General features: G+C 38.9%; 1 protein-coding gene across 1 annotated transcript in view; it reads right to left on the bottom strand.

The window, feature by feature from the left end:
• Positions 1 to 24,316, bottom strand: part of CCT1 (chaperonin containing TCP1 subunit 1) — a 59,031-nt gene that overhangs the window by 6,811 nt on the left and 27,904 nt on the right. Inside the window, exons 9-11 of the mRNA XM_083133844.1 lie at positions 17,469 to 17,580; positions 14,912 to 15,002; positions 5,906 to 6,098 (exon numbers count right to left, since the gene is read on the bottom strand). Of these exons, the coding sequence (XP_082989970.1) occupies positions 5,906 to 6,098; positions 14,912 to 15,002; positions 17,469 to 17,580 (396 nt within the window). The remainder of the gene's footprint in view (positions 1 to 5,905; positions 6,099 to 14,911; positions 15,003 to 17,468; positions 17,581 to 24,316) is intronic.

The raw sequence follows: 24,316 nt of genomic DNA, 5'->3' as shown, positions 1-24,316 counted from the left end.
CTAACCACTTAACATGATCAGCAATAGAGCAAGCACACAAGTAAAAATGATATACATATATGTCACAAAGAAACATACATGACTTTTTTTTAAATATCCGATATAGTTACAAACCGTACATATTTTTTACGTACACAGGTGATACTTCACAAACTTCTTGTTTGCATCAATGAACCCAGTGGCGTTGGAAGGGATCACATACTGTACACTTTGGGGAATCAATTGTAAGAAATAAGAACAACTTAATATCACTATTGCCAGTTCCTGTGTTTATGTCTAAGCTTTAATAACTTAATATTACTATCTTTTCTACTGGTACCAAAGTAAAATAAAGGTTTCAAAATTTATTGTTGTTTAAAATCTTAGTTTTTTTTTATAATTTTGATTTTTTCTTTAACATTTCAGTCAAATTTATTACTTGCACTTCTATGATTTGATTACATTGAAGTATTTCACTACCACTTGAATTGTAATTTTACAAGGGTAAAACACGTGTATTTTACTTTGGTTTTCCGAATTTTTGCATTATTCCTAGCAACCTTTTAGATTGAAAAATGGGAAAAAGATAAGGAAGCATATATAGCAGATGACAATACAAGTTCATGTTGACCGAGTGTGTTGCACAGGTGGTATTTTAAGGAGGACTCCCTCCACTTTCTGCATTCCATACCTCCACACCCTCTGGTTGATAACTGTTGGTTGGCACTTGGGGACAACTATATTATATAATACTCTTAGGATTCCCTCACAGAAGCAGAAGCTAATTGAAAATAGAGTAAAAATTGTAGATCAGCTAGGGGATGAATCACACGAAACTGGATTTCCAGTAGGAATGAACCTAGTTGGTGCTGGACTGGCTACCTGGCTGGAAATGATGGTTGTAAGGTGGCTGCTGGATTGGTTTTGACAACTAGACAATGTTCTAATTGCAACTGCTTTCTCTGCTAGATTCTGTGGAACAGTCAAAACATACGCTAACTGGAGTTAAAATATCAACACACGTGCCGTATTTCATATGTAACATAAAATCACTACCACACTGATGAATCCAGTTTTCACTTGAAGAATTTTGTTATTTTATGTTAAATTATTGGAAACCTGACTTCGAATTATCCAAATTTAACCTTCAAAATTCAAATTAAGTAGTCATTTTTAACATTGATTTAGATAGGGGTTTCAAGGGGAATGTGCTTTTGTTCGAATTATCCAAGTTCGAATTAGAGAGAGTGCACTGTATTACTTAAATAAATTATTTCATGTGATTAGCCAATAATGAAAATCCTTATTAGTTGAACAAAATATTTATTATGAAATGAATCCTGCGAATCTCAGAATCTCATGTATAGATATACGTAGCCAAGTTCATTAACAAATTTGTTGAGTACATCATATTTTCTTGAACCAATTTCTAGCCCCCAGCAGTAGCTATTCTTGTACAACGTTCTTCAAATCAGTCATCCATCTTTTTCTATAGTTTGTCTGCTCGGTGCAATATCTTGTGGGAACAAGTACAGTACCAAGTATCGTGTGAAAACTAGCAGTGAGCCTGTACCACATAACTAGTCCAAGTCCAAACATAAAATTCAGCAGGAAATATAGCCTCGTATGATTCAGGCATCGGCATCCTATGCCATTCGTGTACAAAGCTAACTCTATGCTGTCTTCTATTCCATATGTACACTTACAGGTAATTCTGGGTTTTAACATTCCCATTAACTTTCAAGGAATTAACTGATAAACTTACTTTTCATTTTTTCACGTAAATTTATCTCGCGATCGATTTTGCTGATGGCTTTGTCGAGCGTGTACTGTACTGTCTTGCTGTGTCTGGCGTGGTTCCTTCTTCTTCCATTTGTGCTCGTGGCAGCGCTAGTTAATTCAGTTCTTTCACTTTCTGCCGTTCCCGTGCGGGTGTAGTGCTTCCATTTTTTACCAGATCGGGGTTTTGGCGCTGTAAGCGGCGGTTCCCACTCTAGTCGTCTGCTTTCGTGGTTGCGAAAGCTTAAGGTACGTGCTTGGTTTCTCGTCGTGGGGGAGGACAAGACTACGAGAGCGGGAACTGCCGCTTACAGCACTATAACCCCGATGCGTGGTAAAAGAAGGAAGCACTACGCCAGCATGGAAACAGCAGAAAGTAAAAGGACTGTGTTAACTTGCGCTGCCACGAGCACAAACAGAAGGAACCACCGTATGTCACACAGTGTGGGCACAAGTCCCTTATGAAGAATAAAATATTTGACAGGTCTCAAAATTTAAAATTAAAACTGAAATTGACATTGTAGAGATGAACCACTTACAATAATACTACGGAGACACAAGTAAATATTTATGCACAATATACAGTTAATTTTCCCAGTCTTAATGCAACAAAATTTTAATATTCTTTCCCGGACTTTACATTTCCACATTGGAAATACAAGCATGCCCACATTTTAGCCTCATGTCCAGCATCCAGGATGAATTTATACAGAAAAAAGTATTGAACTAAAAACCAACCCCAAATGAAACTTGTGGAACCTTTTTCAGTTATGTTAAGGACATTATGTTTAACACTATTTCATGTTAATTGCTGAATACTTTTTTGCCATTCCAGGTCATAATGTAAATGTGGAGAGAGTATTTTCATTAATTTCAGCATAACGGACTCATGAGAGAAATACATTTTCCATGGAGTCTATAGAAGGTTTGGTACTGGTTCCATATAATTTCAGAGTTTGACTGCCTGGAGTTTCATAAGTAATTTTCACTAAACCAGAAATTTTGAGAAAAGTTGGTTCATTTGAGAATTACAAGTTTGGGAATTTGGCATTTAAGAAACCATTAATAGTCATATTTTTCAAAACTGAAAATATGTAAATTTTACATGATTTGCTGACATGTGTATTATTTACAGTGAATGTTTTGTGTCCTAAATTTTGGGACAGCATGTTCTACTTTTCCCTTATAGTGATCTGGTAACACTAGTAGAAGCCAGGTTGTAGATGGGAACTCTAGTGTACACTATGACACACTCGCAGAGCCTGGTGAGCAGCAAGAAGAATGCCGTTTCTGGGATGTACTACATGGAAAACAAGACGACAAAAGGAGCAAGGTTACATCCTGTGCTTACACATACACAGTGCGTCGAAAGCACATTGGAGATGATGAGGTAGGACACACCATTCTTGATCATGGCCACAGTGGAGGTTATGTGATGAACAGCATGCTCTGGTCACCTTCATCCCTTCCCCACATAGCTCTTAGACGGCCATTGGTTAAGAGGATGGGTGAACCCCACAACAGCTTGAGGCAGGAACACTTGTTGAAATTCTCACCTTACATCACCACCACCCTGGGAATCAAACCTGGGTTGCCATGTGGCAGTAAGGTGTGGTACCGACTAAACTACAAGTCCTTGACATTTTAGTGCCTTAGGGTGACGATGGCCAACTTTCGGCCATGAATTTAAGGGAGATTTAGTCGTAACAAATTTTGTGCATTTTTAGCAGTGTGGTATCACTCCAGCAAATGCTTATGCAATGGATATTATTTTAAAAAAAATACTAATTCACATTTTATATAATATACAGATCAAAATAGAGAATAAAAATTTACAAATTTGAATGTTTCTTAGTCCTAACCGATGTTCATTTGTCTACTGCTGCTGCGGGACAAAGCATTAACCAACTACTGCAAGATATGCCCCTTCCACTCGCTAAAGCATATGTGCAAGATCTTGCAGTTGACTTGAAGTTTTGTATACTTCACTGAACTCCGAATCTGTTGAAATTTCCCAATCTTGGTTGTTAATAAAAAATACAGAAGAAACAGAATGTCAATACGGGAGAGTTGGTCACCCTACTTATAACCCTTATTATCAGTTCAAAATGCAACATCGAATCCATTACACCCTGTGGCTTTTCTTTTGCCGAAAAATATAAATATAAATTTTGTCGCATAAATCTGCCACAATTCAGGATGTTCCATCCCTGTAGTAAGTGCTGTCTGCACCTTCAACTGTTGAGGAGAAACTTGGTGAGGCTAGCACCAATGGCAGCACCAACTACTTCAATGCATTATACAAGTACGAGAAAGTTACACAATAGACAGACGCGGAACAGACTTCAACGAGCATTGTGCATAAGTTTGGAGGACAATCAAAACTAAATTGCATCCAGCTTTCAATAAGAGCCTTGAGGCGATCCGTAACAATGGACAAAAGGCATCGCACGAAAAGACTGTTGTACGTTCTACCCTCTGTTGTGCTAACTATTGGACCTCACGCGCGCTTTCCCTTTAGCCAAGAGTTGGAACGTTACAAAGTTCCTGGTACCAGAACATGGTTTGTTTTATAACTGCCAGAAACAAGTTCCTTGCACCTTGGAAATACAATTTGCGTACAATAAAATACCAATAATGCATTATTCAATAGCCACAGTTCAGATCTAACTACTCCTTACTAAGCTACGATCTATGCTACTATCACCAATCAAATGATTAAGCATAAACAATCATGTTTTTGACTTAGCAGGTTCAATTAAGGAACAACAAGGCATTAATTTTCACTTAATTTTTTTAATGTAAAACAGACGCAAATATATAACGACGACGACGCATGAACAACAGTTCGTGCTTAAGCAAATTTCAACATCTTGGCATGCGACCATCACCTTTTAAATAACAAGTTTCAATAATAAAATATTTGATAATCCTTGTATAACCTAACATAAACCACCGAGAACTCAGATGCTCTTTTATTGGTTTATTAAACTAGAAGCAAAGACTTCGTTTAATCGACGATGCAAAAAACGTAAGAAAGGTGGGGGGGGGGGGGTGATGATCTCGTTTATTTAGTTTCAACTTTATCAGCAAACCATGCACTTAAACAGTAATTTCTACACTGCCATTTTATAACACGGGGCATGGATCATTTTACTCAAAAGATACCAAGTGATTTTTTATTACTGATTTATTTTCAGAAGGTTTGTGACTCAATCAAGACACTGGAAATTTCACGTTTGTCACATCAAGCACTTAAAAATCTAGCTTTCATTTACAAACGTTCCAAGAAGCTGCATAATTTTTTTGTTACTTATTTTGCAAGAGATTTCGTTAAAGCGTTCATAAGCGAGCACATAGTCTGGTCTAATATTTTAAGTTTTGAAACCACGTCGATCGCATTTTACCAAATAAAGACAGTCAAAAACCCTTCTTGTACACGATGCACAGCTCATACCTGTTTTTCGTCATTTTATCTCCGACCATGTTGCCACGTCTATCCTTGTAATATGGAAATGTCGTACCGCCAGTAAGTAATTTGTCCAGTAAATGTAGCCCCACAGATAGCAATTCGGAAGCTTCGGCAATACTTGCAGAAACTCACAAAGCGCCTCAATCTATGACTTCACGACTTCTGCAACGTAGGGAAAGTTCCAAGGACGTAACTCAGGCAACCTCGTGCAATGGAGAAGTAGAAAAAAGGTTACTGCACACTGTCTGCTCTTGACGATCCAGCCTGGCTCAATGAAACTCTGAAGCATCCCGGCGACGAAGTGCTCAGCCACTTGGACGTAGTGCGCTAGCATTTCAAACGAAAGGTGCTAATTACACCATCCTTCAACCTTGTGTCTCGAACTCGCGAGACCACACGGCGATCGTTGCCTCTCCTCCAAACTTCTGCACAATGCTCGTCAAAGTCTGTTCGGAGTCTGTCTATTGTGTAACTTCCTCATTCTCGTATAATGCCATCTGGCACAAGCCTCACCAAGTTTCTCCTCAACATTTGAAGGTGCAGACAGCACTTACTACAGGGGCAGAAAGTACTGACTTGTGGTGGATTTATGCGACGAAATTTAAATTTATATTTTTTTGGCAAAAGAAAAGCCACAACTCACAAAAATGCACACACACAAACTGCCTTACTTACCAAAGAGGTGGCAAAATTCTCCAAATAAATGGAAAGGGCAGCTTCCACAGCTCCTCCACCTGCAACAACACTTTTGCTCTCCAGCACTCTCTTCACTACACACAGGGCATCGTGGACAGAGCGCTCCATTTCATCACAGTAGAAGTCATTCGGACCACGAAGAATTATAGATGCGGCAGTACGAGCCTTTGGTCTGTTAACAAAAAACATGTTATGTATACATTTAATTTCTTTCAGAGAATTTTGTAGAGTTTCAAATGCAAATATAAGTAGTCATTAAGTTCCCTCCTAGTTTGAGATATTCCAGGCAATTTAACCCTGCATTAGGCAATGTCTTTTTTCTGTAACATGCATAGGCACATGGGGTACACGTTCCCCAACCCTTTAACTATCTTTAAGGTATGAAACACAAAATGAATTACACTGTGCATGAATATTTGTTCTTTGTCTTTTTACTAAGATCAGTTGCAACCTTCTGCTGCACTTTCTAAATAACTTAATATTAAAAAGTTTACATTAGTTGCATGCTTAGGAGACGATCGCCTCCACGCTCCTAAATATGCAACAAGCGAAGCAGTGTCATGTTCATTTCTAATGCACTTACGTACAACATCCGAATCTGCTGTGTGCCCTGCCTTTCTTGCTTTCATATTTTTCTTGTTACGCATTTAGACCCCAAGCATGTGACTGGCATATAATATTACATGGTTTAGAAGTGCAACAGAACAACACAGATGATCTTAGAACAAAGTTAAAGAAAGAATGTTCAGCTACACAAAAGTATCCATGTGTAGTACAGTTAACAGTGTTGCAACCTCTCAATGAATATCGATGGGGGGACACCTGTACCCCAAGCATCTAACAAAGGGTTAAAAACACCAATAACTTAATACAGTGCATCTGATTCCTTGCGAGGCCGAGAAATCTGCAGAAGTGTGGCAGGCGACGCTAGCGGAGATGCAAACATTTTTGACCAGTAACGACCCGCTTATTTTTACGGACATATCTTTAGCATGTAGATATTTATATTAATATTGCAAAACAAGCACTAATCTGTGTTATAAGAGTTGTTCAAAGTGATGTCCACCTACATTCCCACATTCCTGGCATCGTTTGATGAAATTTTGATTCACACCCAAAAGTTCATCTTCCGTAATTCTTCTAAGTACTATCCAGTTTCTCGTAATGTAAGGACAATACGTCTAACAGTCTCTCTACCTGGAGGTGAAACGCCAGGGAATTTCTGTGCAAATTGCCTACACATGTCTTGACACGAGTCTATTTTCACATAAGTGTCATACATAAAAATTCTTGTTTTAACGTGAACTTTGCAGCTGGCAAATCAATCGCCTCACTTACACACAACACACACACTGCAATTACACAAAGAAGTTGCACGGCAAGTAACGAAAAACCACACTCTTTCACACAGTACGAAATTAACATGCTCTTGGTAAAAAGCCTGTTCCTCACTCCATTCGTAGCTCTGTCCAGGGCAGCTGTAGTCGCGAAGAAAGAACAACTCAACTCATTGCAAAAAATGCTCACGAAAACCATTGATTTTTAACGGTTTAGTTTGCAACGTAATCTGGATGCAGTGTTGCACATTCGAAACCTCCAAACTATTCCAGAAGCAAAATGCTTTTGAGGGTAAACTTAAGCGGGATGTTACTGGTCGAAAATGTCGGCATCTCCGCTGGCGCTGCTCGCCACACTTGTCCCGATCTCTTGGCCTGGCAAGGAATTGGACGCATGGTATAAGTAGGCAAGTATTCCACTCCAATTATAAGCATCAATTTAGCCAACTTTTGCTTCAAAAGCTGTTTATGAATGTATCAGCTCAGTAAAACTATCGGCAATTTCACCAATAAATTGATACTTCTCCCCAGGAGACGGGTTTGTTTTTAAAAATAAATCATAGACAATATGTTAAGTTTGTTATTATTTTTTTAAAAAATCTAAAATCTTATAACAAGTGTTCTAGAGGAAGAACACTTCGTCTTTCCACAGATATACAGGGTAATTCAAAATGAATGGTGCAACTTTACAGTTATTGTGATGTTACTATTTATGATAGAAAATTAGACAAGGCATCAATATAAAGGAGAACTCTGGACGTTTTACTCACGTGACTGACATTATAAAGATTCAACATGGGAACCATGTGTAACGTGCAAAAGGTCCAAATGATAATCAAGTACTTGCTATGCACAAGACAGCAAGTTGTTGTCAATGGTTTTGAAGGCACTAACAATTTGCAAATCTTTTGAAAGGATGAAACATGTGCATTACTACCGAAATGCATGCGGAAATGTCTTTGCACCATTGTGATAGAATCAGTTATCGATAGCTCAAACACAATACGCCTTAACTGGTCATTAGCCATTTAGTGACACTGGCGATCCTGGTGGAGCATCGGCTAAGCAGAATAAGCCAGGTGAGTGGGAATAAAACTTCTAGAGTTTTTATTTATATTGATGCCTTGTCGGATTTTCTATTAATAATAGTAACATCATAATAACCAGGGTGGCTACAAACAAGCAGGAATGAAATTCCCTGACTTTTCCAGGTTTTCCAGGACAAAATTTACATTTTTCCCTGACAATTACAAACTAAACTAAATCGATATTTTTTGCAAATAGAAATAATAAACTCATGCAGATCCAGGTATGGATTGAAAATTAACAATATTATCTTCTATGAAATTTACATAATTTCTCTATTCTCTATGATTTGAATTCAAACAACAAAATAGTGATTTTCGAAAATTATTACAATTCACAAGCTAGGAAAGGATTACGAAATTTTATCATACGCAGTAAGTTTAAAATAAAATACTTGATTACTTTTAAAGTTACGACTAAATGAGATAAGAGTGAAGAGTGATTGATTAAGAAATACAATTTGTAATTTATCAGTCTCCTTATACAATCTCGGTATTATATGTTGATATTTCCACTGAGGTTTCGAACCATCTGCTTGCAAGAACCATGAGTGCGGACTCATTTTTCGATGCATAAAGCTACTCCTCTCTTCTCTGTAAAGCAAACAACTTAACTCTTGCATATAAGGGAAACAACTGAATTGAACAAAATAAAGTGTCATTTTTCCTTACATTATCAATGAGATTTCTGTTTCAGTACAGTATATCCAAGTGAAGTACTGTGAAACTGACAACATGCAGTTATACCATTAATGCTGACGAAAAGGGCATGTTTGAATAGGTGGAAAACATCCGGGTTCTTCCCCAGGGTCTCTTGCATAGTAGTCAGACGCCCTAACGACTGAGCTTCATTATTACTGGCTCGACAAATGCTGGTGGTGCGCACTTAGCTTGGTAATTCAAAACATATCTCGCGCAACAAATACGAAGATGTGGCTCCCGTGTGACGGTAGATACGCACTCGATCTCCTGTTAGAACCCTGCCACTTTGCTCTGTGATGCAAATGGTTTTGATAGAAGTTGCAAAAATCGTGGGAAATACATGTGGCTATCGGAATTATTCCATGTACATATAACTCTATAGTTTACTCTTGAGTAAAATGTTGGAAAACTTGCACGTTCTATGTACACAAACATGGCCTAGAAAAGACAAGAATGTTGGATTTCATGGAATTTTTCATTGTTTTAGGACATTTGTTAAAAAAAAATCGCTAAAAACGGCAACAATTCGCATTATTTCGTATGGGCAAACAATGTGTCCAGACATCACTGCACATTCCTAAACATAACTTTGCAGCAATTACCATTTTTCACGGTTCTGACGTTTGCGAGAAATCAATGTCCTACTAATCGGAAATTACTCTCTGGCCACCCCTCGTAAAATCAGTAGATGGAAAGTGAAAATTTAGCAGGGCTGGCAGAGAAAAGTCAATTTTTGAAGAAAGTGATTTGCTTTTATGATTCAATGATTCGAGTAAATATGATATTAAAATATTTACGTATTTATTATTAGTATTTTATTTCATAATATTGGGCATTAACCTTACTCGGTGAGAGATTAATGACCATCTCTCACGAGTTTAAACAGACAGGACAGAGAGTGGCATTAATTTCATTGCAATACTAGTGTTGCAGTAAATTTGAGGTTGGGAGTTTGCCAATTTTATAACATTCACCAATGCAGTTTTATGTTCAACTTTTCGTGATAGTATTCAATATATATCCCGCTTGGTTGGATTCTTCTTGATATCTAAGAATAGTGCAATGTCATTGTAAAAGTATGTTAACTTGTGCGAAACCAGTAATATGTCAGGATGATGAAAGAAAATCTTCGTAAGCACTGCTACATTAAATAAGGTGAAGTGAGCCAGAAGAGTAATAAAATTCCAGCAGCATATTTGCAGTCTAAAGCTCTTCTTGTTTATGCATGCAATTTTTGTTGGATGTTGAAGTCCATGCAATTTCTGTCGTATGTTGTAGTGAGATACTTTGTCGGGTGGCGATATTCGACAAAAATCGTACAGTCAACTCTCGATTCTACGACCTTTCACAGTTCCCGGGAAAAGGGTCGTTATTTCGAAGGGGTCGTTATTGGAATTTGCACCAATTTTCAGCTCAAAGGGAGCTCAAACGGACACAAAGATTCCTAGGAGATGGTAACACCATTTATCCTGGTAGTTATACAACCTGTTATGCACAGGATGCGTGTTGTGAGAAGGAAAATAGAACATGAAAAAGTTTTCACAAACAAGAATTTAAAATAATGTTACTTTGTTTCAATTGCGCACAGTCGTTGCTTTTCCAGGAAATTCTTACAATTCTAGTTCATGAGAAACCCGTTTGCACTGAGACCAATGGAAAGGAAAACAATCTCTCGCTTATTGCAAGCGAAACTAAGAATCTTGACACCAGTCAGACTGGTGCCAGCAAAAGTCGGGAGATAATCGGGCAGAATGAATGTTGGATTTTATACAGGTTTACTGGAGCATCGTCTGTTACAAGATTAACTGGTAAGATTAGATCTCTCGGGAAAAACAACACAACCTTTCTAGGTACGAGACAAAAAAAAATAAAGGCAGGGCTATAATTTTCGTTCTGGTTCGGCTGTGTAAAATACATCGTAAAAAAATGTCACTTTTCTTTGCTTCAACCAACTTCATTCACCCTCCTTCCCCATTCAAGGGAGCAGTCCAAACTCCTTCTTTGACTTGCATTGTAATCCAGCGTGAAAAAGTAAACGCGCAACTTGCGATCTGTTTTCACCCAATGCGTATTCTAGGACACGTCATTAAACAGCGTGGCAGTCGATAATCATTTGGGTTTGGAATTGAATTTCACTATAAACTGTTTATTTAGTCCCGATTAGCCCATCAGCATAAAATGAACTGAAAACAAGCTTTATGAAACTGCGCATTTTCACATATCAAAATGGTAGATCGTTATTTACTCTCACGTTTATCGACGAATTAATGTTGGATTTAGGAGTATTCTCGATGTCAAACACCCACCCCTCCAAACGTTTTCCCCTTGAATAATGTCTTTTTAATCAGTCTCAGCGACCATTCCTACATTGAACTCATTTTTTTTTTATCCACATGAATGGTTTTGAAGAAAAGCGGATGCAAATTAAATTTACAGATTTGCTTATCAGAAGGCGCAGAACATGAAGTTATTTTCTCTTGTTTTCCTTTCTGGAGATCGAATTTCGTTATCGTCAAATCAAAACAGCTTTGCGAGATTCAAAACAATAACTTTTTCCTTCACGCTGGATGAGTCATCGCTGTTATCGGCAAGCAAGAGCTTTGCGGACGCTAGACAAAACACTAGCTGCATCGTAAAAACAAGGAGACCGGCTGGAAGTTCAAGCAACAGGTGGCGGAAGAGAAAAGTCCCAGCATTTTTAAAGATAACGCAACTGTCGAAGACGGAACTTTTAACAGCAGTGTAAAGAAGAAAGAAATGACCCTTGCTTTACGTTTTACCATGCAACAGACAATAATACGGGCAATATTTCCTATGCAGACAACAGCATAAAAAATAAAATAAAAAAAAACCTGAATTCTGCAATTATCAACATTGCCGTGCACACCAGTGGCGGAGAATGAGCTGGGGAAAGGGTCACCTTTTTTTTTTTTTTACTTGTTCTATGGTTTTTGTTCGTTTTCAAGAATATAACCAGAACTGGTTGCCCCATTTTAGACGTCAAAGGAAAGGAAGAGGGGTGGGTCCTTTTCCACCCTCGCCTGTAATCAGCCCGCATCAGCAAAAAAATAGTGGCTGAAACAATCTGCATCGCACCCGCCCCCCCCCCCCTTACGTTTGCTGACAGGAAAAGAGGGAGAAGTCAGTCAGCCAACGGAACACTTTTTTGGCAGATATTACGACATCGACACAATTAGGAAAACGTATGAAGTGGGAAACGGGAGTTATGATGCACGTAAGATCGAAGTAAACTTTTGTGGACACCTGGATGACAACGCATTAAGCGGGTTTACGATCTTTAGTTCACCTATGTGGTTTTGATTATCTCTAAAAGTTCGCTTTTTTATGAAGTGTTGCAGGGAACAAAGAACACGTTTTGAATGAAAGCAGTTACCGGAAGTTGTCGTCTACAATGCCAAGAGTTGCTCGCTCACGGGAACCTGCTGAACTCTAGGTCAGAGCTGGACAGATGGGCCAGACTTCCAGGTGCCACGCATCTGTATTTTCGAACATTCCTGCAATCTTATCTCTCAAGGTGGTGTATTTATCGATGAAAGAGCTTGACCTGCCATACACATTGGCAAAGACAGCAGTCATTTCAGGCTGCTCCCCCCCCCCTCCTCCGCGAGTTTTCAGCATCTCTTAGGACAAGGAAACAAGTCAAGTCGATTTAAAATAACATCGAAGCACATTTGATCTTCTTTTCTCGCATATTCAAGAGCAAGCCTGGCGCGTTGGGTAGCGGCCATCAGGTGTGGGGTAACATTGGTGCACTTGAGGGAGGGGGGGGACAGAGGTCAAGTGCTATTGGATATCACTCAAGCATGGTGTGGTGGTGTCTATTTTTAGTTCAGACCCAATTGTGAGCGGTAGAGCGCTCGTAAAGGGAATGAGTGGAGGAAAAATCAACGCATTTTTCGGCCGATTTCCTTCAATTTTTCAACTTTTTTTCCAAATTTTTCTAATTTTTTCTAATTTTTCACGGTTCCCGGGAAAAGGGTCGTTACTTCGAGAGGGTCGTTATACCCGGGGTCGTAGAATCGAGAGTTGACTGTATGTATCAATGGGACTTATTTGTTTCCATGTTCCTTCAGTTTGACCAACAAAATGCCTTACTACGACATCGAACAACTATCGGACGGCCCCACCTGCTCTGCATCTGTTGACAAGTCCCTTACTACTCCCATATGGAGAAGAAAAAATTATAATTCAATGCATTTTCCCCGTAATATTTAGGGGCTTAACCTTTACTCCCCCGATGATACCATATGGTATAATCAGAGTAAGGTCGTACTGGCCCGATGATACCATATGGTATCATCGTGCTGATCACGAAATGAATGTACTTTTTGGACCTTCATACTCTTATGTTTGGGTGGAAACTCTGACACAGGTCTGGAGCATGCCTGGGAAATTCATATTCATGACCAACCTCCCCCCCCCCCGCAACATATCCATTCCACATTTTCGAACAGAGTTTCACATTTTGGCTTACTATTCAACTTGTATGGCACCCAAGAACATGAAACATGTTTCATTCTCTTGAGAAATGTCCATTCTTTGAAAAGAATACTAAAGTTCACGCCTTCTTCTCAAATAGCGGAAGAAGAGGGGGCAAACTCCAGATTTTTATTTCTTTTCCATTGAAATTCATGGGTCGCCCCCCCCCCCCCTTCCTCGGTTCGTCGTTCTGAATTGTACAGGGTTGCATGCGCTGATGTTTTAGATGAAAAACAAAAGTTATTCGAATTAAATTGCTCCCATAGTTCCCGAGTTATAACAATTTTCCTCCAAAGAGTGTTCGAATTTAAAATTTCCGCCGAGAAACCCGGACGAGAGAAATTTCTCTCTCTCTCTCTCTCTCTCTCTCTCCTCCTGCCATCACTGGTTTCTGGCGCCGTGGTTGTGTTGCACATAAAGGGGCCTAAAGTTGAGGCCGAACCTTACGAACGAGATTTCCTGTACCCGTGCAGAGTTCCATAACAATATCTTTAAATAAAAAAATTAAAAAAGACAATGAAGAAAAAATTCCCTTTTCTTTAAATAAAAAAAGACAATGAAGACGAAATTCCCTGACTTTTCCCGGTTTTCCAGGTCCGCCGCCACCCTGAATAACTGTGTAATCTCTGTGAAAGCAATGATGATTTTGAATTGCCTGATAATATTTGGGATTCATAATATGAATAAAAAAGTTATCAATTTTTTTTATCTGAAATGATAATAAAACAGTGCTTATTTCACAGTTAAGTTGCTAGATTAAATTTTTAACCATTGTTATAACCATATCTTTAATGAAACTATAAATAAATGTGAAGGGAGCGTGTGTACCCCTGAAACGACAACGACAAACTGTGTTTTTATGCTTGTAATAACTGTAGACTACAAGAGAAATAATTCTACAATGCAAGCAATGCGTACATACAAGGAAAATTATATAGTTTGTTGCATCATACATAAATTTTCTAGCATTTATGAATTTTTCTCAGCAACAATAATTTGAAAATAACTCATGGAAAATAACTAAAATAATTTCTATCAGAATCAAAATCATCACTAACTGTGAAATCCGAAGCAGAATCATCGCAAGAAATTTCCACGATATCTATTCCCACGTGTATGTGATTTGACACTAGTGCAAGTAAGATTCAGCAACAAAGAAAACATGACATCTAGCGGTTGGAATTTGAAAGAGGTGGTTACAACACACGTGCACAAGAGACGCTGTGCAATTATTGCCAGTCGTTCATTCACAATGAAATTTAGAGACAGGCTCCTATCCCTCATCTGGAAAGCATTAACTGATGTGTACAATTGGGAAAAATGATTGAGCTCAACAAGCATGAATAAATAAGAAGGCTTACCCTTTAATGAGGATCAGTTCATCATCGCATATCCTGTCCTGGACAACCTCAGCAGCTTCACCAAGAGCACTTGCTTCGAAACTCTCCTCTCCTACAAATTGCAATGACAAATATTAAAGTCAAACAGTTTCACAAATAACACAGAAAATGTTAATTGTTGCGCAAAAAAACAAAACAAAAAAAAAATTAATTTGAATTGTGACCTTTTTGTCAATTTCAACACATTTTGTGCATGTATAACGTGACATTTTTCCAAATTTGGTCCCTTTGTCCACTGAAACAATCTATTGTACAGGTTAAACAGAAAATAATTCTGACAGCATCCTGAAATCACATGTAAATAGATATTTCGTGCAATTCTCACCTTCTATAGAAATGATTTGCATCAGTGAGTAAAGCAGCATGGTTCTGGTAAAGATAGTGTGTGAATCTACCATCACACAGGAACCATGAATCAGTATGCGTCACGTAACAAACTTTTTGCATTACCGAATGAAGTAGCGTGGTTCTTGTGGAGATTGGGCGAGTACTTGGGATGGACAATATCGGAAATTTAATATCGCAACATATCGTCAAGAAAATATCATCACAGATGATACAATATATTTCTTCTGTACTGTGATGTTGGCAATATCTCGCTGACACGATATATTGATAAAATATATTGACAATATATCGCCAATACAATGTATATCGCTAAAATATCATGATGATAAAAAAAAGGTAAAGTGCTCCCCTGTGCCTAGCACCACGCCATGAAGGTGTAGGGGGTGTGGGGGTAATGCCCCACACTTTCTTGATCCGATCATGAGTGGGGGTGATGTGATCAGCATCACGCCCCTGACCATTTTTACCCCCCAGGGTTTCCCCCAGGTACCCATGTCATTCGACGCTGGGTGGGTGCCGGGGCCGCTTCCAACGTTAGAAAAGTTCCTGTATTTGAACCAGCCGGGGATCGAACCCGGGACCTTGAGCATGGTAGTCAGACGCGTTACCAACTGAGCCACTGCAGCCACAAAATATCATGATGATATATCGTCTAGTTGATATTGCCTGGATGATATTTTTTCAATATCACCCAACACTATTGAGTACGTACCATCACATTCGAGCTGTAACATTGGTATTTGTGATGCAAGAAACTTCCTTTTTTGCTTTGCAATTATCAGACAAAGTACCATGGCTTTGGCAGAGATCGAGGGTACATCTACTGTCACACGGGAGCTATAAATAATAGAAAATAACTTCCTTCAAATTATTTCCAACATATAACACTGTTATGAACAGGATTGATTGATTGATTTGGTTTATTTTACTTCGCATTTCTGCCATATTTGATATCGCGAAAATGGAGATGAGTGATAATATGATGAAGGGACATTCACAAAGAACACCCATGGCCGGGCTGGGATTTGAACCCAGCACCTCTGGCACTCACACGGACAGGTACAGCATATAGTAAACAGAAAAAGGGGGAACTCCGGGAATATGCCTGCCTCCACCTGCATACATTTGAGCACTTAAATTCTGGTACCTAAAAAGACTAACATCTTTTCCACGGAATATCGGTTCCCCATTTTCGTTTTCTCGTGACTTTATTTGGTGCAAAGAATACATATAAATACATTTCTGCAAGTTACAATTTAATTCGTAGGATCTGGTACCGGGGTGGTTCGGTAGTCAAGAACAAACCCGGTTTACAAAGTTTGTTAATATGATACTTGTCTTGTGGTTGTTTTCTTAAGTATGTAGTGTGTTTCAGTATGTATATTTAGAGATAGCGTTAGGAGTTGAGTGGGTAGATGTAACATGTGGACGTGTTTACATGTTGTATTGTTCATACTATGGGAATGAGAGACGCGGTAATAGATAATTAAGGTACTCAAGTTTTCCGCGAAGCTGATATACATTATTTTCTATTAATTTCGGTAGCCGCTGACACCATCCTCGTTATGTTGTTGACTGGCGAGTTTCTATTTTTTCCTAAATCGCAGCACAACTAGCGGCGAATTAGGAAAAAACAACAGAAACGCGCCAAGCAACAACACAACGAGGATGGTGGCAGCGGCTACTGAAATTAATAGAAAGTAATGTAAAACAGCTTTGTGGAAAACGTGAGTACCTTAATTATGTTGTATTGTTGTTTGGTGAGTACACAATATAGTCTACATACTAAAATACTAACTTAAAAGTACAATGAAGGTATAATTTTAAGTACATTTGACAAAAAAGTGTGCTAAAATAAAAAATACGACATTTTGGAAGAACACCACCACTTTTGAAAAACTAACACAACAAAATCAAGGTTCCTTGTTATCACCAATAAACCTCCCCCCCTTAACATTTTAACACAGCTAATTAGGAGTATACAACCAATTAAGTTATTTATTAACTCCATCTTTCAGTTTTGATTTGTGCCACTCCAAAGGAATTTCTTAAACGTTGTATAAAGGACAAAATATCTCACTTTTCCCACCGAAAGTGGCAGCTATATGCACTTTTTTCAAATTACTGCTAAATGCAGAAACATACACCCCTACACTTTTGTATTACTCACCTTCCATATTGCTCAATGACGTTAGAAACGAGGCACCTGTGGCCTTGGCTACTCGCTTCAAGTCTGATTTCTTCACTCTCCTCACAGCCATCGCACCAGCCTCTACGAAATACTTAACAGGAAAAAAAAATAATAAGTCAACAATATCATTAGCTAATCACAATCTTAAATTCACAAGAAAAAATTTATAACATTTTATGTTATTCGGACCACAAATATTGAATGTCTAATGAATGACACAAAAGGTAAAATTCGAAATTCTAAAATCAAGGTTTCAATGCCAATAAACCATTTTAAATGTTAAAATATACTTGATATTGAAGAGAAACAAGTAGGAATGAGCAGATACCAGTGTTATCAGTATTGGAAAGTATCTGTTGGGAGTTTATTTACAGATACTTTTCTGGCATTAAAAAAGTTCCTGGGGTCCTCAAAAATGACACACGACACTTTTGCAGAGTGCAATTATCCTGGAGTCCCTCAACATTGCCCATGCAGTCTAAGGCATTAGTAGAGGCACATATTTTTGGTAAATAAAAAGCAAAATATCGGTACAAAAACAGTCTATTTCGGGTTCAAAAGTGGTAAATAATCACATCAAAAGTGCTATATAAAATGACATTTTGGTTTTAAACCAGCTGTGGAAAAACAACGACGACTGGGAGTTCATAGTGCAGACAACTCGTCACCCTGTAACTGGTTGCCTTGGCCTTGAACCACGGGTTATTTTATTTTATTTACCACGGGTAAATTTAGTTTTGGTTCGGTGTGTGTAAAATACATCGTAAGAAAAGTCATGTTTTCTTTCCTTCAACCAACTTCATAGTAGTCCCCCTCCCCCATTCAAGGGAGTAGTCAAAACTCCTTCCTCGACTAGAATCCTTCCAGCCTGAAAAAGGAAACACACAACTTGCAATCTGTTTTCACCCAATGCCTATTCTAGGACACATTAAACAGCGTTGGACTCGATAATTATTCGAGTTTGGAATTGGATTTCACTTTAAACTGTATATTTAGTCCCGATTAGCCCATCAGCATAAAATGAACTCAAAACAAGCTTTATGAAACCTGTGCATTTTCAAATATCAAAATGGAAGATCGTTATTTACTCTCACGTTAATCGATGATTTAATGTTGGATTTAGGAGCATTCTCAATGTCAAACATCCGCTCCTCCAAACGTTTTCCCCTTGAATAATGTTTCTTTAAATCGGTCTCAGTGCCCATTCTTACATTGAGTGGGAAGGGAAGTTTTTTTTTTTTTTTTTTTTTTTTTTTACTTGTCCTATGGTTTTTGTTCGTTCTCAAGAATGTATCCAGAACTACTGGTTGCCCCATTTCAGACGTAAAAGGAAACTAAAAGGGGTCCAATTCCACCCGCGCCTGTAATCATTCCGTGTGCACACACGAGCAAGAAAATCGTGGATGAAACAATCGGCAACCCCCCCCCCCCCCCAAAAAAAAACCCACACATTTGCTGAGAGGAAGAGAGAGAGAGAGAAGTCACTCAACGAACACTTTCTTGGCAAATAATACATCGGCACAGTTACGAAAACATATCAAGTGGGAAACGGGAGTTATGGTGCACATAAGATCGAAGTAAACTTTTGCGGAAGTTTGGATGACAAATCATTAAGCAGTTGACAATCTTTAGTTGGCCTGTGGGGTTTTGATTATCTCTACCAACAAAACCAGCCAGCGCATTGGGAAGCAGCCGTCGGCGGCAGGGTAACATTAGCACACTTGGGGGAGAGGAGGGTAGAGGTCAAGTAGCATATTGGTTACGTGCGTGTTACTCACTATCAATAAACAAAAATACGTAAGAGTATTCAAATTGGTCTACTTACGCAAGTGAGTATGTATTCTTATGTGAACGACGTTTCGGAAGCTTTACTGCTTCCTTCCTCAGGTTGTCGTTTTCGGCTCGGAATATCAAGCCACGTCAGAGAAGTGTTATGTGAGGATACTGGGTGAAAGGTTTGGGTTAAAAACACTTCATAGTGCTTGACCTATACAAAATTAAAACCTCTTTGCTAAAAAAAAACCCTTAAAACTCACAATAAAACATGTTAAAACCACCGCTACGGTAAACTGGAGTGCCCGTTGAGAGCCTAAACTCCCTGTCAAAGTGAAGCGAGCGGGCAGATGGCGCCGCGCAGCGGAATGGTATTTCCCCTCCCACGAGAGATCCCTCCCCTCTCTTTTTCTTCCCCTCGTCACCAATCCAAGGAGAATTCCCGTTCCACCTCGGCTGCTTTCCTTACCTCCGATGTGACATGGAAGCCCATCGGGGCCCTTTTATTATTCAAATTGTCCCACTTTTTAAAAAAGCTAATCCATACGTCATCTAAATTGCCCTCGTCCCGGTTCAGTTTATTTCTGTGTCCCGCGCATATAAATGCCATTTCGTATACGTTCCTATCCAATTTACTATTACTTCTTTTGATAACCTCTCTTTTTATTATTCTATGCCCACTGTTTATTATATGCTCTGCAAGCCCCGTTTTCGGATCCCTTTCTTTGATGTTCTTATCATGTTCGCCCCATCTAATACGCATGTTCCGGCCGGTTTGTCCAATATATTCCATCCCGCAATTGCATTCAATCCTATACATCCCTTTTTGTTCATCAGGGTTATCTCGAATTTTTACCCCCCTCTTATAATCCGTGAAATGCTTTTCAATATTTCTAGGTGCTCTCGTCCCGCATTTCACACCATACTTTTTCACTGTTTTTTCAATTTTCTCCGTGAGCCCTTTACAGTACGGTATCCCAACATAATTAACTTTACTATCCAACCCTCCCTCCTCATTTTCCTCCTTTTCTAACCTGCTATCAGAATCGGGGTTCTCCTTTGAAATATTCTTCCTTGCTCTCCTAGCTAACACGTTCATTTCATATTCGGAAAATCCATTCTTCATTCCTACCTCTATTATCCACGATATTTCCTTTTCTTTTTCTACAGCATTATTGCATAACCTCTCGGCCCTTATGAAAAAGATTAAATAAACATTCGATTTGACCCTACTTGAATGTTCCGATGCCTTATTAATATAAAGACTGCCTGCCAGGGGTTTATGAAACACCCCTGTCCTTATCCCCTTTTCAATTTTGGTAATCCTTAGGTCCAGGTAGTTAATTTTACCTTCTACCGAATTCTCCCTAGTGAAGCTTATTCTGTCCTCTTGTTTTCCTAACTCCGCAAAAACAGTGTTAAGATCTTTTTCTTTTCCAACTACAAGGATATCGTCCACATACCTACAGTAATATTTTATGTTTACTCCCACCCTTTCCATAACCGCTTTTTCTAAGTAATGCAAGAAAATGTTTGCCGCAAAACCCGATATCGGGTTGCCCATCGCTAACCCTTCTTTCTGTCGAAAAATCTTATCGTTTACGCGGAAATAATTGTACCCGGTTACAAGAAAAAACCACCTGACATATTCCCATGCTACCAATATATCCACGTCATGGTCTAATACCCATCTTTGAAGGCAGTCACCGGCTTTCTCTCTCGGTACACTAGGGTACAAATTTGTTACATCAAAGCTGCTAATTTGGTCATCCCTCCCGATTTCTAAATTTTCAATTGACTTTTTTACCTCAAAGGAGTTTTTAACGCTATACTGGGTGTTAACATTAATCTTCTTCATTCTTTTAATTAATTCCTTTGCCAACCCATACCCTGGGTGTTCATAGGTGGGGATTATTGGTCTAAGTGGGATCAGTGCCTTGTGCGTTTTTGGAATGCCGAATGCTGTGGGGATATTCCCCTCCTTCACTTCTTTAATGAGCTTCTTCTTTTCCCCGCTGCCTAAGGTTATGCTGGTTTCTATCCCACGTCTAATCTCATTTCTAATTTTACTAATTGGGTTCCCATTAAAAATTTCGAAATCATTATTTAGAAAGCATTCTTCTAACTTACTTTGATATACGCCTTTTTCTATTACTACCATCTTATTTTATTTGTCAGATCGAATGAGATACACATTATCATCTTTGGCCCATTTTTTCACAGTGTTTAAATCATCCCTAATTCTCCGGTCATTTTTCTCTTTTTGCGTTCTATTCCCACCCTTGGAAACACACCTTCTCCTAATTTCACTCAACACGTGTTCATCAATAATCTCACGTACACTCTGCCTGACTTTGGACTTATCCTCTTTCTCGTCTAACTTCCCGATAATTTTCTCCGTGGCGATAACAAACTCCTCTTTCGCAAACCGTTCGTTCTTTATCGGGAAGTTAGACGAGAAAGAGGATAAGTCCAAAGTCAGGCAGAGTGTACGTGAGATTATTGATGAACACGTGTTGAGTGAAATTAGGAGAAGGTGTGTTTCCAAGGGTGGGAATAGAATGCAAAAAGAGAAAAATGACCGGAGAATTAGGGATGATTTAAACACTGTGAAAAAATGGGCCAAAGATAATAATGTGTATCTCATTCGATCTGACAAAGAAAATAAGATGGTAGTAATAGAAAAAGGCGTATATCAAAGTAAGTTAGAAGAATGCTTTCTAAATAATGATTTCGAAATGGTTAATGGGAACCCAATTAGTAAAATTAGAAATGAGATTAGACGTGGGATAGAAACCAGCATAACCTTAGGCAGCGGGGAAAAGAAGAAGCTCATTAAAGAAGTGAAGGAGGGGAATATCCCCACAGCATTCGGCATTCCAAAAACGCACAAGGCACTGATCCCACTTAGACCAATAATCCCCACCTATGAACACCCAGGGTATGGGTTGGCAAAGGAATTAATTAAAAGAATGAAGAAGATTAATGTTAACACCCAGTATAGCGTTAAAAACTCCTTTGAGGTAAAAAAGTCAATTGAAAATTTAGAAATCGGGAGGGATGACCAAATTAGCAGCTTTGATGTAACAAATTTGTACCCTAGTGTACCGAGAGAGAAAGCCGGTGACTGCCTTCAAAGATGGGTATTAGACCATGACGTGGATATATTGGTAGCATGGGAATATGTCAGGTGGTTTTTTCTTGTAACCGGGTACAATTATTTCCGCGTAAACGATAAGATTTTTCGACAGAAAGAAGGGTTAGCGATGGGCAACCCGATATCGGGTTTTGCGGCAAACATTTTCTTGCATTACTTAGAAAAAGCGGTTATGGAAAGGGTGGGAGTAAACATAAAATATTACTGTAGGTATGTGGACGATATCCTTGTAGTTGGAAAAGAAAAAGATCTTAACACTGTTTTTGCGGAGTTAGGAAAACAAGAGGACAGAATAAGCTTCACTAGGGAGAATTCGGTAGAAGGTAAAATTAACTACCTGGACCTAAGGATTACCAAAATTGAAAAGGGGATAAGGACAGGGGTGTTTCATAAACCCCTGGCAGGCAGTCTTTATATTAATAAGGCATCGGAACATTCAAGTAGGGTCAAATCGAATGTTTATTTAATCTTTTTCATAAGGGCCGAGAGGTTATGCAATAATGCTGTAGAAAAAGAAAAGGAAATATCGTGGATAATAGAGGTAGGAATGAAGAATGGATTTTCCGAATATGAAATGAACGTGTTAGCTAGGAGAGCAAGGAAGAATATTTCAAAGGAGAACCCCGATTCTGATAGCAGGTTAGAAAAGGAGGAAAATGAGGAGGGAGGGTTGGATAGTAAAGTTAATTATGTTGGGATACCGTACTGTAAAGGGCTCACGGAGAAAATTGAAAAAGTATGGTGTGAAATGCGGGACGAGAGCACCTAGAAATATTGAAAAGCATTTCACGGATTATAAGAGGGGGGTAAAAATTCGAGATAACCCTGATGAACAAAAAGGGGTGTATAGGATTGAATGCAATTGCGGGATGGAATATATTGGACAAACCGGCCGGAACATGCGTATTAGATGGGGCGAACATGATAAGAACATCAAAGAAAGGGATCCGAAAACGGGGCTTGCAGAGCATATAATAAACAGTGGGCATAGAATAATAAAAAGAGAGATTATCAAAAGAAGTAATAGTAAATTGGATAGGAACGTATACGAAATGGCATTTATATGCGCGGGACACAGAAATAAACTGAACCGGGACGAGGGCAATTTAGATGACGTATGGATTAGCTTTTTTAAAAAGTGGGACAATTTGAATAATAAAAGGGCCCCGATGGGCTTCCATGTCACATCGGAGGTAAGGAAAGCAGCCGAGGTGGAACGGGAATTCTCCTTGGATTGGTGACGAGGGGAAGAAAAAGAGAGGGGAGGGATCTCTCGTGGGAGGGGAAATACCATTCCGCTGCGCGGCGCCATCTGCCCGCTCGCTTCACTTTGACAGGGAGTTTAGGCTCTCAACGGGCACTCCAGTTTTCCGTAGCGGTGGTTTTAACATGTTTTATTGTGAGTTTTAAGGGTTTTTTTTTAGCAAAGAGGTTTTAATTTTGTATAGGTCAAGCACTATGAAGTGTTTTTAACCCAAACCTTTCACCCAGTATCCTCACATAACACTTCTCTGACGTGGCTTGATATTCCGAGCCGAAAACGACAACCTGAGGAAGGAAGCAGTAAAGCTTCCGAAACGTCGTTCACATAAGAATACATACTCACTTGCGTAAGTAGACCAATTTGAATACTAACGTATTTTTGTTTAGAGGTCAAGTGCTATTGGATATCACTCAAGCTTGGTATGGTGGTGTATATTTTTAGATCCGACTCACTTGCGAGGGATAGTGCTCGTGAAGGGAATGAGTGCGAATAAAACAAGTGCAAAAAACATATTTTTTGGCAGATTTCCTTCAATTTTTTTTCCTAATTTTTCAAGGTTCCTGGGAAAAGGGTCATTATATCGGGGGTCATAGAATCGAGAGTTGACTGTATATTTTTATACATTCCTAGCAC

The sequence above is a fragment of the Lepisma saccharinum genome, chromosome 13 (assembly GCF_977018435.1).
Source record: "Lepisma saccharinum chromosome 13, izLepSacc3.1, whole genome shotgun sequence".
Lineage (NCBI taxonomy): Eukaryota > Metazoa > Arthropoda > Insecta > Zygentoma > Lepismatidae > Lepisma > Lepisma saccharinum.
This window is presented reverse-complemented; position numbering and strand designations above follow the sequence as displayed.